The sequence below is a fragment of the Schistocerca serialis genome, chromosome 4, assembly GCF_023864345.2.
Source record: "Schistocerca serialis cubense isolate TAMUIC-IGC-003099 chromosome 4, iqSchSeri2.2, whole genome shotgun sequence".
NCBI classification, from domain to species: Eukaryota; Metazoa; Arthropoda; class Insecta; order Orthoptera; family Acrididae; genus Schistocerca; species Schistocerca serialis.
In genome coordinates this window covers 479216047-479229344 of record NC_064641.1, presented here as the reverse complement: position 1 = coordinate 479229344, position 13298 = coordinate 479216047, and the positions used below count along the sequence as shown (strand labels likewise).

Here is a 13298-nt window from a genome sequence, read left to right as displayed (position 1 = left end):
TTTTTTAGCAATTTTATATTTACGTGAAAGCCTATGCTTTAAGATTCTATCCTACATAATTGAATACCATTCTCGTATATGCCGCCTGATTAGGCAACTATTTCATAAAGCTCACTTCTTGATACTTGAGGAAACTCATCACACAGTTTCGAAATCGTAAAGCGTCTGTTCTCTCTCACTTATTCATCAACTTTCTGCACCAAATCGTCAGTAATGACTGAGGGTCAACCACTTCAAGCACGTTCATCGACATTCGTATGCCATTCTCTAAAAGATCTCGGCGATGTTCGTACCATTCCATTGTTCATAATGTTTTTCCGTACACTTCACTGACATGACGATGAATTTCTGCCGCTTTCACGCCTTCACCATAAAAAAATTAATAAAAAATACACCGAATCACATCGCATATTTCACAGTCGGTGAGATTACAAATACTCAGAAGCAAACTCAAACACTTGTCTTAGTTTTATTTCAAAACGGTACTTACTTAAAAAACACACCTCATACTATATTCGTAACACTTTTGTGCATATACAGGGTGATTATAATTAAAGTTAGACTTTCAAAACTCTGCATAAATAACACCTATGGTCAGAATAACGTCAATTTGCATCGGAACATTATCGGAGAAGGGAGAAAAAGTATGGCAGAAGAAAAAAAATGTGAAAATTGATCAACAGATGGCGCTGTATGTGCCAGAATACGTAAATGAAAACACCTGTCTTGCGCACGACCCACTGAAGTTGGTATAAACACGCTGAGTACACGGCTTTTCCTCCTTTCGCGTCTGCGACGTTCGCCATGACTGTCTAAATGCAGGATTGCGCTCTGCTTGTAAAGCTGTACTACAAGAATGATGACTGTACATACGTCGCTCTGCCGAACTTCCGGACACTGAAGGGTTCTAAAACAGACGTTGGTCCGATGACTGCCGTGGGTCTGGAGAAAATGATTCGGAAATTCGAAAATACGGGTTATTTTGGTGTGCAACCTGGTCGAGGGAGAAAACGAATTGATTCGGCGTCAGTGGAAGCAGCGGCCACAGCAATGCAGGAGGAGACGAGAGATGGTGTCCAAACGTGTAGTGCACGAAGCTTTGCCCGAACATTGGAAAAACCAGTGATCACGGTGCGCAAAATCCTACGAAACATCCTTCTTTGCTATCCATTAAAAGTTACGCTTGTGCGCGAGTTGCTTCCTGTTGACCTGCCAGCAAGAGAGACCCTTGCTTTAGAATTTCTTGCTCGCATGAAAGTGGACTGGCCGTGGAAGATTTTGTGGAGAGACGATGCCCACTTCCATCTGACAGCATATGTCAATACACAGAATTGTCGAATATGAGCAACGAAAAATTCACACATATGAACCAGTACCTCTTCATCCTGAAAAGGTCACAGTGCAGTGCTTGTTTAAGGAATCATTTATCATAGGGCCATATTTTTTTTCGAAGAGACAGGTGCTTGCGGCCCTGTTACCTTCACCGTCACTGGTATGCGCTGAGTGTCTTTTGCAGAACCACGTCATTCCAGCTCTCCAACAGCCTGGATGCGTGGATGGGATAATTTTTATGCAAGATGGCGCACCTCCGCAGATTGCAAATCCAGTTAAGCAGCTGCTGAAGTGCCATTTAGGAAATGCTAGAATTATCAGCCGCCACTTCCTTACAGCCTGGCAGTCCCGACTATCTGATCTTAATCCGTGTGACTTTTGGCTGTGGGGTTATCTAAAAGATGTTGTGTTCACTGTTCCGATTGCAGACTTAGCTACATTGAAGACACGCATTGCGCAAGACACTCTGAACGTGACCCCGGAAACACTTCGATCATTTGTGGAACATGCTGTTTCTCGATTTCAACTTGTTATAGAAAACGGTGGACAGCATACTGAACATGGAAATTAATAATTCGATTTGATTTTTTTTGATGCTTTTTACGCGGTTTTTTGCCTGAGGACAATTAAAAACCGATTTCCCCATCCGATGTGATATGACCTTGCCGTCATCTATTGCTACAGCAAGCGCCATCTATTGCTACATTTTATAACTATTTACTTTTCTTCTGCCATACGATTTTCCCCTTCTCCGATAATATTCCGTTGCAATTTGACGTAATTCTGACCAGTGGTGTCATTTCTACAGCGGTTTGAAAGTTTAACTTAAAATATAATCACCCTGTATTTCAGCCATCAAGTGGGTGTATTAGAGCACGAAAAAGCAGTCGTAGCAAACCTGAGACGCAGAGGAGTCCAGATGAACCCGTTGAGCAACTTTTGGGTCTAAGCTAACAACCTTGCACTTTGTTTTTTTATAAGTTGTGTATTTTCGATTTAGTTGAAGTTAGCATTGGCCTCATGCTTGATCATGACCCTGTGCTTACTGTAATTAAAAGAATTCACATAAAATTGTTGGTTTTTTAATACCATGGCATGTAGCACATATACATTGTCACTTTAGCGGTGGTGGTAGCAAGGAAACTGAGAGACGAGTAAGATTAAGCTTTCATCTGGCAATACCTGCCAATATTTAGTGTGAGACACCACGGTAACCTTTCATTGTCTAGGGGAATTGGGACGATAGAAAAATAAAAATATTCAAGTACTCTCATCAGAAATTGTTTTATTTGCATTGTCAGAGTAGCAGGGAGACAGCCATCACTAGACGAAAACAGCAGGGGCGGCGTGGTACGCTGCAGCAACTGCAGGGGCAGCGGCGACGACGGGGGCTGCGACGGCCACGGCGAGTCCGTTGAAGTTCTGCGCGATGTACTGCGAGCTGTGCGCCGTCACGACGGCTGGCGCGGGGGCGGCGTAGGCCACGGGGGCGGCGGCCACCAGGGGGGCAGAGTAGGCCAGGGGGGCGAGGCCGGCCTTGGGGGCAGCGCTCACGCAGCAGGCGGCCAAGGCCAGCACCAGGGCAATCTGTAGGATAGGAAAAGTATTGAGCTACCACTGTCTTCTGAATCTCATTACATACTGAAGTAAACCATCTATAGAACAGGTAACAGACAGTTAACTTGCAAGAGCTAGTGAAGCAGTGACCTCTCACTTTGTAACAACTAATGTGCATAGAATGAAGTTCTTGGCTGACACAAGCTCTTGGCGTCTGGAGCCATGTCATACGTTGTAGTGCAAGACTGGTACTGCTAATTAACATGCTCTAAATAAGTGTGTTCTATAAAATGTTCTAAAGACTAGTGTCGCCATACAGGGTGATTCAGATGTCCCTACCGATTCGTTTTATGCAACTTGCACTATGTTTCTATCAGTAACAGTATCCAGACGGGGAACAGCCGTGTAATTCATATAAGTTTCCTCTCGGAACTTTGGGTGACAGTTAGAAAACGAGATCATACTCAAAAAAACCGGAAGTGAGGATTGGCCATGAATTACGCTGTATTTTTGGAGCAACACATACCTGACTTCTGCCATACGTATCTAAGTGTTTCCAACCTTCCTTCCTGTTATCACCAGTGTAGTTACACTACTGGCCATTAAAATTGCTACACCAAGAAGTAGTTCAAATGATAAATGGGTATTCATTGGACAAATATATTATACTAGAACTGACATGTCATTACATTATCATGTAATTTGGGTGGATAGATCCCGAGAAATCAGTATCCAGAACAACCACCTCTGGCCGTAATAACGGCCTTGATACTCCTGGGCATTGAGTCAAACAGGGCTTGGATGGCGTGTAAAGGTACAGCTGCCCGGGTGATACGCCAGTATGGCGATGACGAGTGCACGCTTCCAATGTGCGTTCACCGCGATGTCGCCAAACACGGATACGGCCATCATGATGCCAGTAGTGTATATAGGATTTGGATTCCTCTGTAAGTTTACTTCGTTTGTAGCATTTAATTGGAAACACCGATTAACAGGAGATAACAACATTGGAAGTATGGACGTAACAACGTCTTGGTATATGACCCCTGAATCATTTATGATCATGTGTCATAATCTGAATGAACTTGCAGAGACATCCAGAACCTGCATGACTACGCTGCTTGTTACACAAAGAGAGACTGGAGACAATTCGATCAGTACACTTTGCTCTAAAAATACAGTGCAACTCGTGGCCAAGCCTCACTTGTGTTTTCTACAGTTTGATTCCGTTTGCTAAAGGCCGTCCAAAGCTTTGAGAGGGAACTTATATCGATTACATGGCTGTCGCCAATCTGGATAGCGTTCCTGATACAGAAGTAATGCCATGAAATGTACCACATGCTTGGGCATGTAAACAATTGGCATTTCAGTGCAATCATACACAATGGGTAAGAGCAACGTAATCTAAATTTTGTATGTGAGGAAAGATTCCGCCGTGAATGCATCCTTCAGAAATCGTATTTGAAATTTGGTTGCTTGTTACAAGATAGTGTTACGCCTCATGTAAGCAGGAAAAGCGTGTATCAGAACGTATGTGTATCAGCAGGTACTGGAAACTAACAACTGCAGGATCGTGGTCCCTCGAGACGGAGGTTTATCGTTGTGTGGTGCTGCTGCCCACGTAGCTGGGATCCCCCGGCTGTCATGAAAGAAACGAATCAGTGGGGTCAGGATACCATACTTAAAGCCACGTAGAATAACTGTAGCGCTGCGCTCCTGGCGCCTAAGAGGACAGCCGTATTATTCCCTTGGACGTGCCGCTTAGTGATGCCAAGTCACGTGCCTTGAGTTTGACAATGGGCCTGTTTGCTGGCGGAAACGAGTCCTGCAAACAGTGCGACGAAGGGTGGAGCACCACAGACTGTCAGCATCATGACGCCTCTGCAGAGAGATGGTGCAACCATCGACAAAGGTGGACACAAGAGTTGCACGACGTTGTATTTTTAGGCCAGTCCCGGTTCTGTGTATAGCAACGTCATGGATGTATCCATGAGTGAAAAATGAACTCTACCAGATTGGTACAAGCCCAGTATCTGATGTAATGGCATATCATCTTCTGTTCGCTTTGCATGCCGTCTGTACTGCGGTTGCTACATTCCTGACATCGTGCCTTGTGCTTCTTGAAGTTTTCCCTGCGTACTGAATATTTTATGAGGTTTTGGTATTGCAGACGGGTCATGTTGACTTCTTGCCACAATATTTCGTCTGACAACTGTCCAGCCATTTCAGATGAGTGTCCGCCAGTGGAGATTTCTAGTTCACGGTGCCGGCTTGGAGCGAAAATTGGCTTGGAAACGCATGCCCATTGGTGGCTGTCAGAGAAGCGTCCTTTATAGAAATACACGTCCTCTGCGAATACTATTCCATCTGTGGTGCAGAGGCGTAAATAAGCTCTACACAAACGCATTAGAGTATCTGCCAAGTTACATTGGCGCACGGTAATTGCAGCCCACACAGGACCTCTGTGACGCGGTGTGATGGCGTAGAGTTGAAGCAGCATGGAATGACGTACGTGCATCCGTTATCGAAGTACAGCTCAGACGGATGCGAGCCGTTGTTGCAGGTAGAGGTGACGGCTTTGCGTATTTTTTGAACCATCTATACTCACAAATAGCATAAAATTTCAGTACCCATTCTTCTTAATGTACAGTATATGAACAATAATGAACCTTCGCTCTTCGCTGTCCTTCCTAATTTTATGTCTGTCGATATATTAGGTAGCCTGCACTAGTTGCTATGTTTTCAGTGAATGTGTTTAAACTTTCAAATTACACTTTATCTCTCTCTAGGGCAAACTAAAATTGGTTCTGGAATGGAAGTGCATATTCCGCACGAGCATGGAGTTACCGAAAAGAAATGAATGTAAATTTTTGTTTACGTCTTTGCACCGTACTCATGCTCAGTGGCGTAACTAGCTAGGCGTTTGACAGCACAATGTTGGCATTGTTAATACGTGTGTCGTACTTTCTCGGTTGGTGGCCGCGAGAGAACGTTAGGGAGCATGCAGTATTGTACAACGATTGTTCTTTGGTCGTAGTTATTGCTACACACACTCCATAAAACAACGGCAGACAGTATGTTTGAAGTAATAAGTTGTTCGTCATCGACCATACCACGAAACACGCCTACAGTACACTACAGATGTAGGCTGATGTTTTCTGTAACGCTGGAATCGGCATAATTTCTTGTCTTACGACAAAAAGCGTTCACGTTTAATATCGCGTGTGATGTAACGCACCCACAGGCAATTCTTTCCTGTGTGATTTTGACTTTTGCCCAAACTGTTCACTATACTTTGCGACCTCTCCCAAATACAACATCCTGCATTACAAAAGTAGATAAAATGTGTGTAGAAGAACTTAGTCACAACATACTCACACCACACAACGACATCTCATCGTTGTGGGTAAATGTGGATTGCATGACATCTGTAATACAGGTGTTGTCAATCAAAGACCCAACGATTGAAGTACACGTCAGGTCGAAATCAGAGTTTCAACTAAGTGGACCAAATTTAATCACAGTCGTTGAAATTCACAGTTACGATATTGACCTACCGATCAGCGTCTGCGAAAGAGGTCTACTTAAGAGGCTGCCAACACTACGTTTGTCCGTAATCTTCTGGAGTACTGCTGCCCGGTATGAGATCTGCACCAGAGGACATCGCAAAAGTTCAAAGAAGGGTAGCACGTTTTGTACTATAGCGAAACAGGGGAGAGAGTGCCATGGATATGATACGCGAATTAGAGGTGGGTGGGAATCAGTAAAAACCAAAGGCGATTTTCGTTGCGGCAAGATCTTCTTACTAAATTGCAATCACCAGCTTTCTCCTTCGAGCGCGAAAATATTTTGTTGGCGGTCACCTACGTAGGGCCAAATGATGGTAATAATAAAATTAGAGAAATCAGAACTCCTACGCCCTGTTTGAGACTGGAACAGTAGAAAACTGCTTGAAGGTAGTTCTCTGGGTCCTCTGCGAGGCACTTAGGCCTAATTGTGAATTGTAAATCATGTATATAGAGATGTAGATGTGTATTACGTATTCATATGCATTTAGAAAAAGGTGCAATGAAAGTGAGTTCTCAGGATCCATCTGTTAATCATGCATATGCAAATTTATTTATTGAACAACTTATACTTCTAAAAAAGACGTTGATGTATTATGGTTTCTAGAACACAACAATCCAACACCACGCAGAAAAGTGCTTTCCAATATATTACATAATATCTGCCAAATATTCAGTCCAACTAGCGAATTAGTTTCGTACAAATGGGCTCGAAATAGCGTCGTTGTTTATGTTGATCACTAGTAGTAATCGCTTCTAAATCAATTTTGCTTTATTACGTATATTTTCTGTGCTTCCATCATACGTAAACTAACTATTCATTTGGTACTGTTTAATACCATCAACTTGGCGCTATAGGTTAATGAATGTAGATTACCCGAATCGTTGGTCCCAGATATTGGCTGGTAGAGTATCCAGAATTTAAGCATTACTATTTTTAATTGTCTTTTGATATGGTGCGTAATTATTACGCATCATAATAGAAATTTGTCTAGTCTTGCACAAATATTTCATTCCTCATGTCCTCCACGTAGGTTTACGGTGCATAAATATGCCTGACGCTTTCTCGTTGTTGTCGTCTCACTGGACTGCACTGCCTTTGTCACTGGCGTTGCATTGTCTGAATCGAGTTCTCCACGATACTGCTTCTCCTGACATCCCAGTAAGTATTAGTAGCTGAACTTCGAAAACGTGTTCACTTTCTTGCAATTGAAATCGCCTTCTTTTGCACAAACTACTTGAAATACACAGTTATCAGCCTATCTAATAAAACTGAACATAAAACATTCTTTGTGATAACTTGAAAACAATTACATTAGTAACCGGGGTAAAAGAAATAATGCTCCATTTGCATTTTCTTCTAATTCTTCACAATATCGAACGGCATATTTATAACTCAAAAACTGTTGAGTCATATTTAGTTGCGACGTGTAGGTTGACAGATGCATCTGTAGCAAATCTGAATCCAATCTGAGATTGACCGATGACCCATAAACACTTCGTGCACAATATCTTGCCAAAGTAGAAGACAGGAAAACGAAATGACGTTGATGGGCATCATAAGATTTAACTTGTGCTGCCATTACCAGCTGTAACGCTACTGCTGTGACCTTAATTGTGTGGATGGATCAATAGGCGGTGAACATGAAAACTGATCCATTTCATAACCAAAGCACGAGTGTATGGATAGAATTTCTCACCCTAATGACATGTAGAACTAATGTGAAGTAAGTTCTTTTCCTTTCAGGTATGTAAGTATTGTGCAAAAACTTATGTCTAGCTTCCACTTGAGCTCCGGAATAATACGTCTACAAACGGTGATACTGCAGAAGCTGCAAAGCAAATAAAGGAATAGTATTATTTATACGGATTTTAAAACAGGCGTCTGGATTGATCTTTCTGTAGATACCACGCAGTCATTAAATTCTTTACTCAGAACGATTTATCGCCAATGGAAAATCACGAAAAGTTGTACGACTGTTCTTCCGGATACGTCCGAAGGTGGTGGTGGCGAGAAAGGAAAGGAAAGAGAAGGAATTACTGAAGTCAGCTGCCTCGGGACATTAAGCGGAATCAACGGCGACGAGTGAAAATGTATACCACACTGCGGTTTGAACCTGGGATCTCCTGCTTAGTAGACATGTGCGTTAACCACGCTTCGTCCGGAACACAGTGTTATCGCAACTGTGCGGACTGTCTCGGCTCCCCCGACGGCCGATCCACATTCCCACCGAGCGTCACCTATCTGCAGATGTTCACGTCCATTCTCGCTACTCTTGAGATTCCCGCAGGAGGTCGGACGTACTTATGTATCCGCACTGAGGAGGTGGGTCCATTGCCCATCCAGACGAATCAGTTATCTGAATGCATGGTGTCTGTTCTTTTGGACAAGTCTTCTGACCTTCTGGGTATGTTGACGACTGTCATCAGTCGTCAACAGGCCCAGAACGGTCACCTCTGCTTAGCAAGCCAGAGAATCTGGTCGGCAGACGTTAGATTTCTGATACGTTAAGGCATCTGTGACGTTATCTTTCAACAAGGTAATACAAGACATTCCTTGATACAGAATGTGCCGACTGTTGGGCTAAATAGAACGTCATCTTCCTGTACTCATTACATGTAGTAACTGGTTGCGATACAATAGCACTCCAACAATCGCCAGCTGCAGCGATTAATGAAATCTGGTACAGATTTGAAGCAGCATGGAATAACGTACCAGAGTCTGTTGTCCAAGCTCAGTTCCACTCGATACCCCATTGCCTTAAAGGCATTATTGCCACCATAGGTGACAACCTATGAGAGGCTCACACGGACGCCGCATATAAGTGGTGTCAGATGAAAGGCAGTGGGGCACCTCCGTGCCTTCTATCCTTTGTTTAATCCTCGGTCAACGCTGCATCCGTGCCACGATATTAAGCTCCACCTAACTCTGGTCACACTGGTGTCAGAATAAGCGGTCGTTGTGCGGAGAAGAGCCGCTGACACTTGCATCATAGCGCTGCAGAAGCTGGAGAACGGACTCTTAAGCTCCCTTGCGCCTCCCCAGTCTATATTCAAGTCATCAGCTGCACCAAAAGACAGGCATCCCGCTGTTGCGGGACAGATGTCAGCAGACTGCTCGTGGTTTCTACGATAAGGCGGGTCAGTCCCGCTATCGGCTTATCCTGGAACTGGGCCACCAACTGCACCGCAGGCCGACAACACAACGGCCGGATCTGCTGCAAGATTAATTTTCTTGGAAGCAGCCTCAGAACAATTCAGTATTACATCACCAGATGTCAATCCTGGTGTGAGAATTTTCTCCGCAGTAGCTTGAGGAGAAACGCCTTTCAACACCAACTGAGATCAATTCAGTAAGTCAGGTTCAGCAGGAATAACAATTTGAAGTTTAACCTGCACATATGCCGAGCAAGGAATGCTCGCCAGATAAGCGACTAGGTGACACGTCTGAGTACTAAATTTCGCTTCCTACTTATTCTCCCTCCCCCTCCCCAAATACCTGAAAATTCAATCAAGTATGCTTCCTACTACACACCCAAAACGAAACAGCAATGAAAGTAGTGTGTGGAACTTTGTTGGCGTAACTCTAGGACAAGTGAAATTGATTTCGTCTTTCTGAAGGGCTATGTTAAGTGCTTTCTGGTTTGGGAAAAGGCATTCTTCTTACATATTGTCAGAGAATGAGAAAACAATCAAATGGCGAATACTATACAAGCCATGTGTACGAAATGAAAGAAAATAATATTAGGTCTACAACTTTGCTTCCAACGTTTAACCTCGAAATTCGAGGCTTTATTGTGAAGAACTTACAAAAAATTTACGATTCAAAGTACTGGCTATCATTGGCCACTGCTTCCTCCCTTCTTTGACAGCATATGAATCCTGCGGCGCAATCGTTACAATTTTGCACGTGTACATATGACTGGAAGTGCTGGTCAGTCACGCTGTGTACCATTTATCGAAAAAGGTGGTAGTCAAAGGGAGAAATGTCTATAGAATACGGCGGGTGATGTAGGACTTCGCATTTCAACCTTTCCAAGTATTTTTCACGAGATTTTCCATAGAGTGCTGAAATGCACCAGTTGCTTTCTATAACGATCTCTGTGATTATTTCCGTCGGTTTCAGTAACTTATGAAACCTCCTCTCTTCCACCACCATGCCGGTCTTCGACGTCAATATCACCGTTTTTGAAACATTTGAACCATTCTCTGCACGTTTATTCACTAATCGCTGCCTCAGTATAGGTCTTACCTAGCGTTTTATGAATCTCTGCTACAGATTTCTTAATATTAAAGCAGAAAATTAAAACTTCCCACATGGTGAGAATTGTGATCGTAAATTGACGCGTTCAGTCAAGAGTAACATTATGACGCATTGGCGAATCGACTAATATTTCGATGGCGTTGAGTTTGCAAACGCCTAGGATCATTGTATGACACTTACGACCTATCACCTGCACCACCACATGCCGCTATTGCCGTCTATTGCAAAGAACGGGGGCAAAATTTTAGACGTAATGTGTGAAAAAAATTGCATCTGGAGAATGCATGTGGTTGAAGGATAACTTAGAGATTTGATGTTCATATAGTTGGAACATCACCTGTATTCACTACCTTTGGCACCCTTGGACTACATCAAACGTATTATAATATCTATGTCCGAAGAGACTTTGCCTAATAAACAGATTGATATTTTGCAGACGTTTTTGAACGTGACGTTGATGTACTGCATTTACAGGAAAAAAGTGAACAAAGAAGGTTGGTTTAATAGAAGACTTGGTTCAATATATGTCCATTTGTGCTTATAAGATAGTGCTTTACGGCCATGCCCAGAGATGTTCACCTTGCCTCGTACCTGCAGCTATAGATTACACACAGTCTTACCTTGATCATGTTGTTGGATGAGCTGCAGACACACACACCGGCTCGAGTGCCTAGCCGCCGTATATATAGGCGGCTGGGAGGCATCCAGCCGTGAGCCTTGCGACAGACAATGGCCACGCAACAGCACAGGTGGAGTGCCGAAAAAGTTACGTCGAGCAGCGGTCACATCCTGCACAGTTGCTTATCACGTGGAATGTGACACGAGGTCAGATAACGTTGATAACAACGGAAGCCCCTTGACGCTTTTCGCGAGTGATGTTATTGCGTACAGAGAAGTCGCAAAGCTAGAAAACTGTAGGCAAATGCAGAAAGACCTGCAGAGGACCGCCGGCCTTTGTGGCCGAGCGGTTCTAGGCGCTTCAGTCTGGAACCGCGCGACTGCTACGGTCGCAGGTTCGAATCCCGCCTCGGGCATGGATGTGTGTGATGTCCTTAGATTAGTTAGGTTTAAGTAGTTCTAAGTTCTAGGGGACTGATGACCTCTGATGTTAAGTCCCGTAGTGCTCAGAGCCATTTTCAACCTGCAGAGGACCGACGCTAGGTGCAGTTGACCATCAAAATAAACAACTGAGGCGTGCTGTGCTAAATAAGTTGAAAAACTCTCATTCGTATAATAGCACTAGCTGCAGTGCCCCTGCCATGCCAGGGATGTTTAATATCTGCAACACAAAGTGATTGGCCCTCTGGGTTGTTGATAGATATAGCGAACGCAAGCCGCGTGGGAAACTGCAATCGCTTTAAATCGAAGGGCGTTTTGAAATCACTGGATGTGAACAGAATGAAAGGAATGAATACCTCTTCGCCTGCGGCATACCCCATGATGGTGGTGGCCTCTGCTGAGTTCGGCCATAGGTTCTTCACGGCCAGCCTTGTTGTTGCATATGTACTAAAGCCAAGTAGTCAATAAATAAGAGTGTGATCATGTTCCTGTCAAATTTTACAGCTTTCGCTTGTTCCCCGGTTTAATGATGTCTGACGGTATTATGTGCAAGACAGATATTGCCGCTCTAATTTATACTCTCGATGAGGATCGCAGTCATTTACCACGACATATTTCGTTTGTTTGGCAATTAATTTTTCATTAGTTCTCTTCATTGTTCCATCTGAATGTAGAAATTCATTAAAGTAAATGGACCAAGTGATTAGAAATGTTTGATAGCGACTTTTCTCCTTTATATATTTGAAATAAATCAGCCAAGAACTTTTAAAGACATTTGGTAACAGCCTTTCCCTTTATACATTAATGCAATTATGTTTTATTTCAGATTACGGAATTTTATACAGACAGAGATATCTCTCCTGTTTTTAGGATACAGTGTCCAAAAGTTCATTGAGATCGTAATAAAATTATAGATTTGTGTGAATTACAAACGAACAAACGGACACTTTTCTTAATATACAGGGTGTATCTGAAATGAATGTAGAAAATTAGTGGGCTGGTAAAGTAGGTCATAAAAATCATATTTCACACAGCAGTCCATGTCGTCCTCTCTCAGTGTACGGCGCTAGCTTCGTTGAACAGTGTCGCGCGCCGCCAGGAGGGTAGGCACACAACATGACGTTCGAGCCGCCACGGTAGCATGCTCACGCTGTCCAACGGCGGTTTCCAAATCGTTCAGTGCTAGATCCATGCATATTTACTGCCATCCACAGGTACGTAGCAGAGACAGATTCACTTGAAATAAGTTCTCGAAATGGCACATGTGCATTTATGGCCTACTTTGAAACCCGTTATTCATTTTGTTACAGGTGCGACCGCCAGACGGACGCGGTCGTCAACCCACATGGCTTATACCAGGGCTTGAATAGGAGACGTTAGCTCCGCTGGAAAACACACCATCATCAAACTAGCAGCGTGTTACATGTGAAACGGGTGTAAGCCATTCCACAATTTGGCGTGTGTGGCGTGAAGATGATTTGCACCCCTACCGCCATCAGAAAATTCACGTCCTTGACCCA

General features: G+C 43.6%; 1 protein-coding gene across 1 annotated transcript; it reads right to left on the bottom strand.

The window, feature by feature from the left end:
* Positions 1–2655: 2655 nt before the first annotated feature.
* LOC126474552 (cuticle protein 16.5-like) lies at positions 2656–11348 on the bottom strand. Its single transcript, XM_050102026.1, has 2 exons — positions 11340–11348; positions 2656–2919 (listed from the first exon to the last, which is right to left on the bottom strand). Exons 1-2 carry the CDS (start codon positions 11346–11348, stop codon positions 2656–2658), a joined length of 273 nt encoding a protein of 90 aa, XP_049957983.1.
* Positions 11349–13298: the final 1950 nt, after the last annotated feature.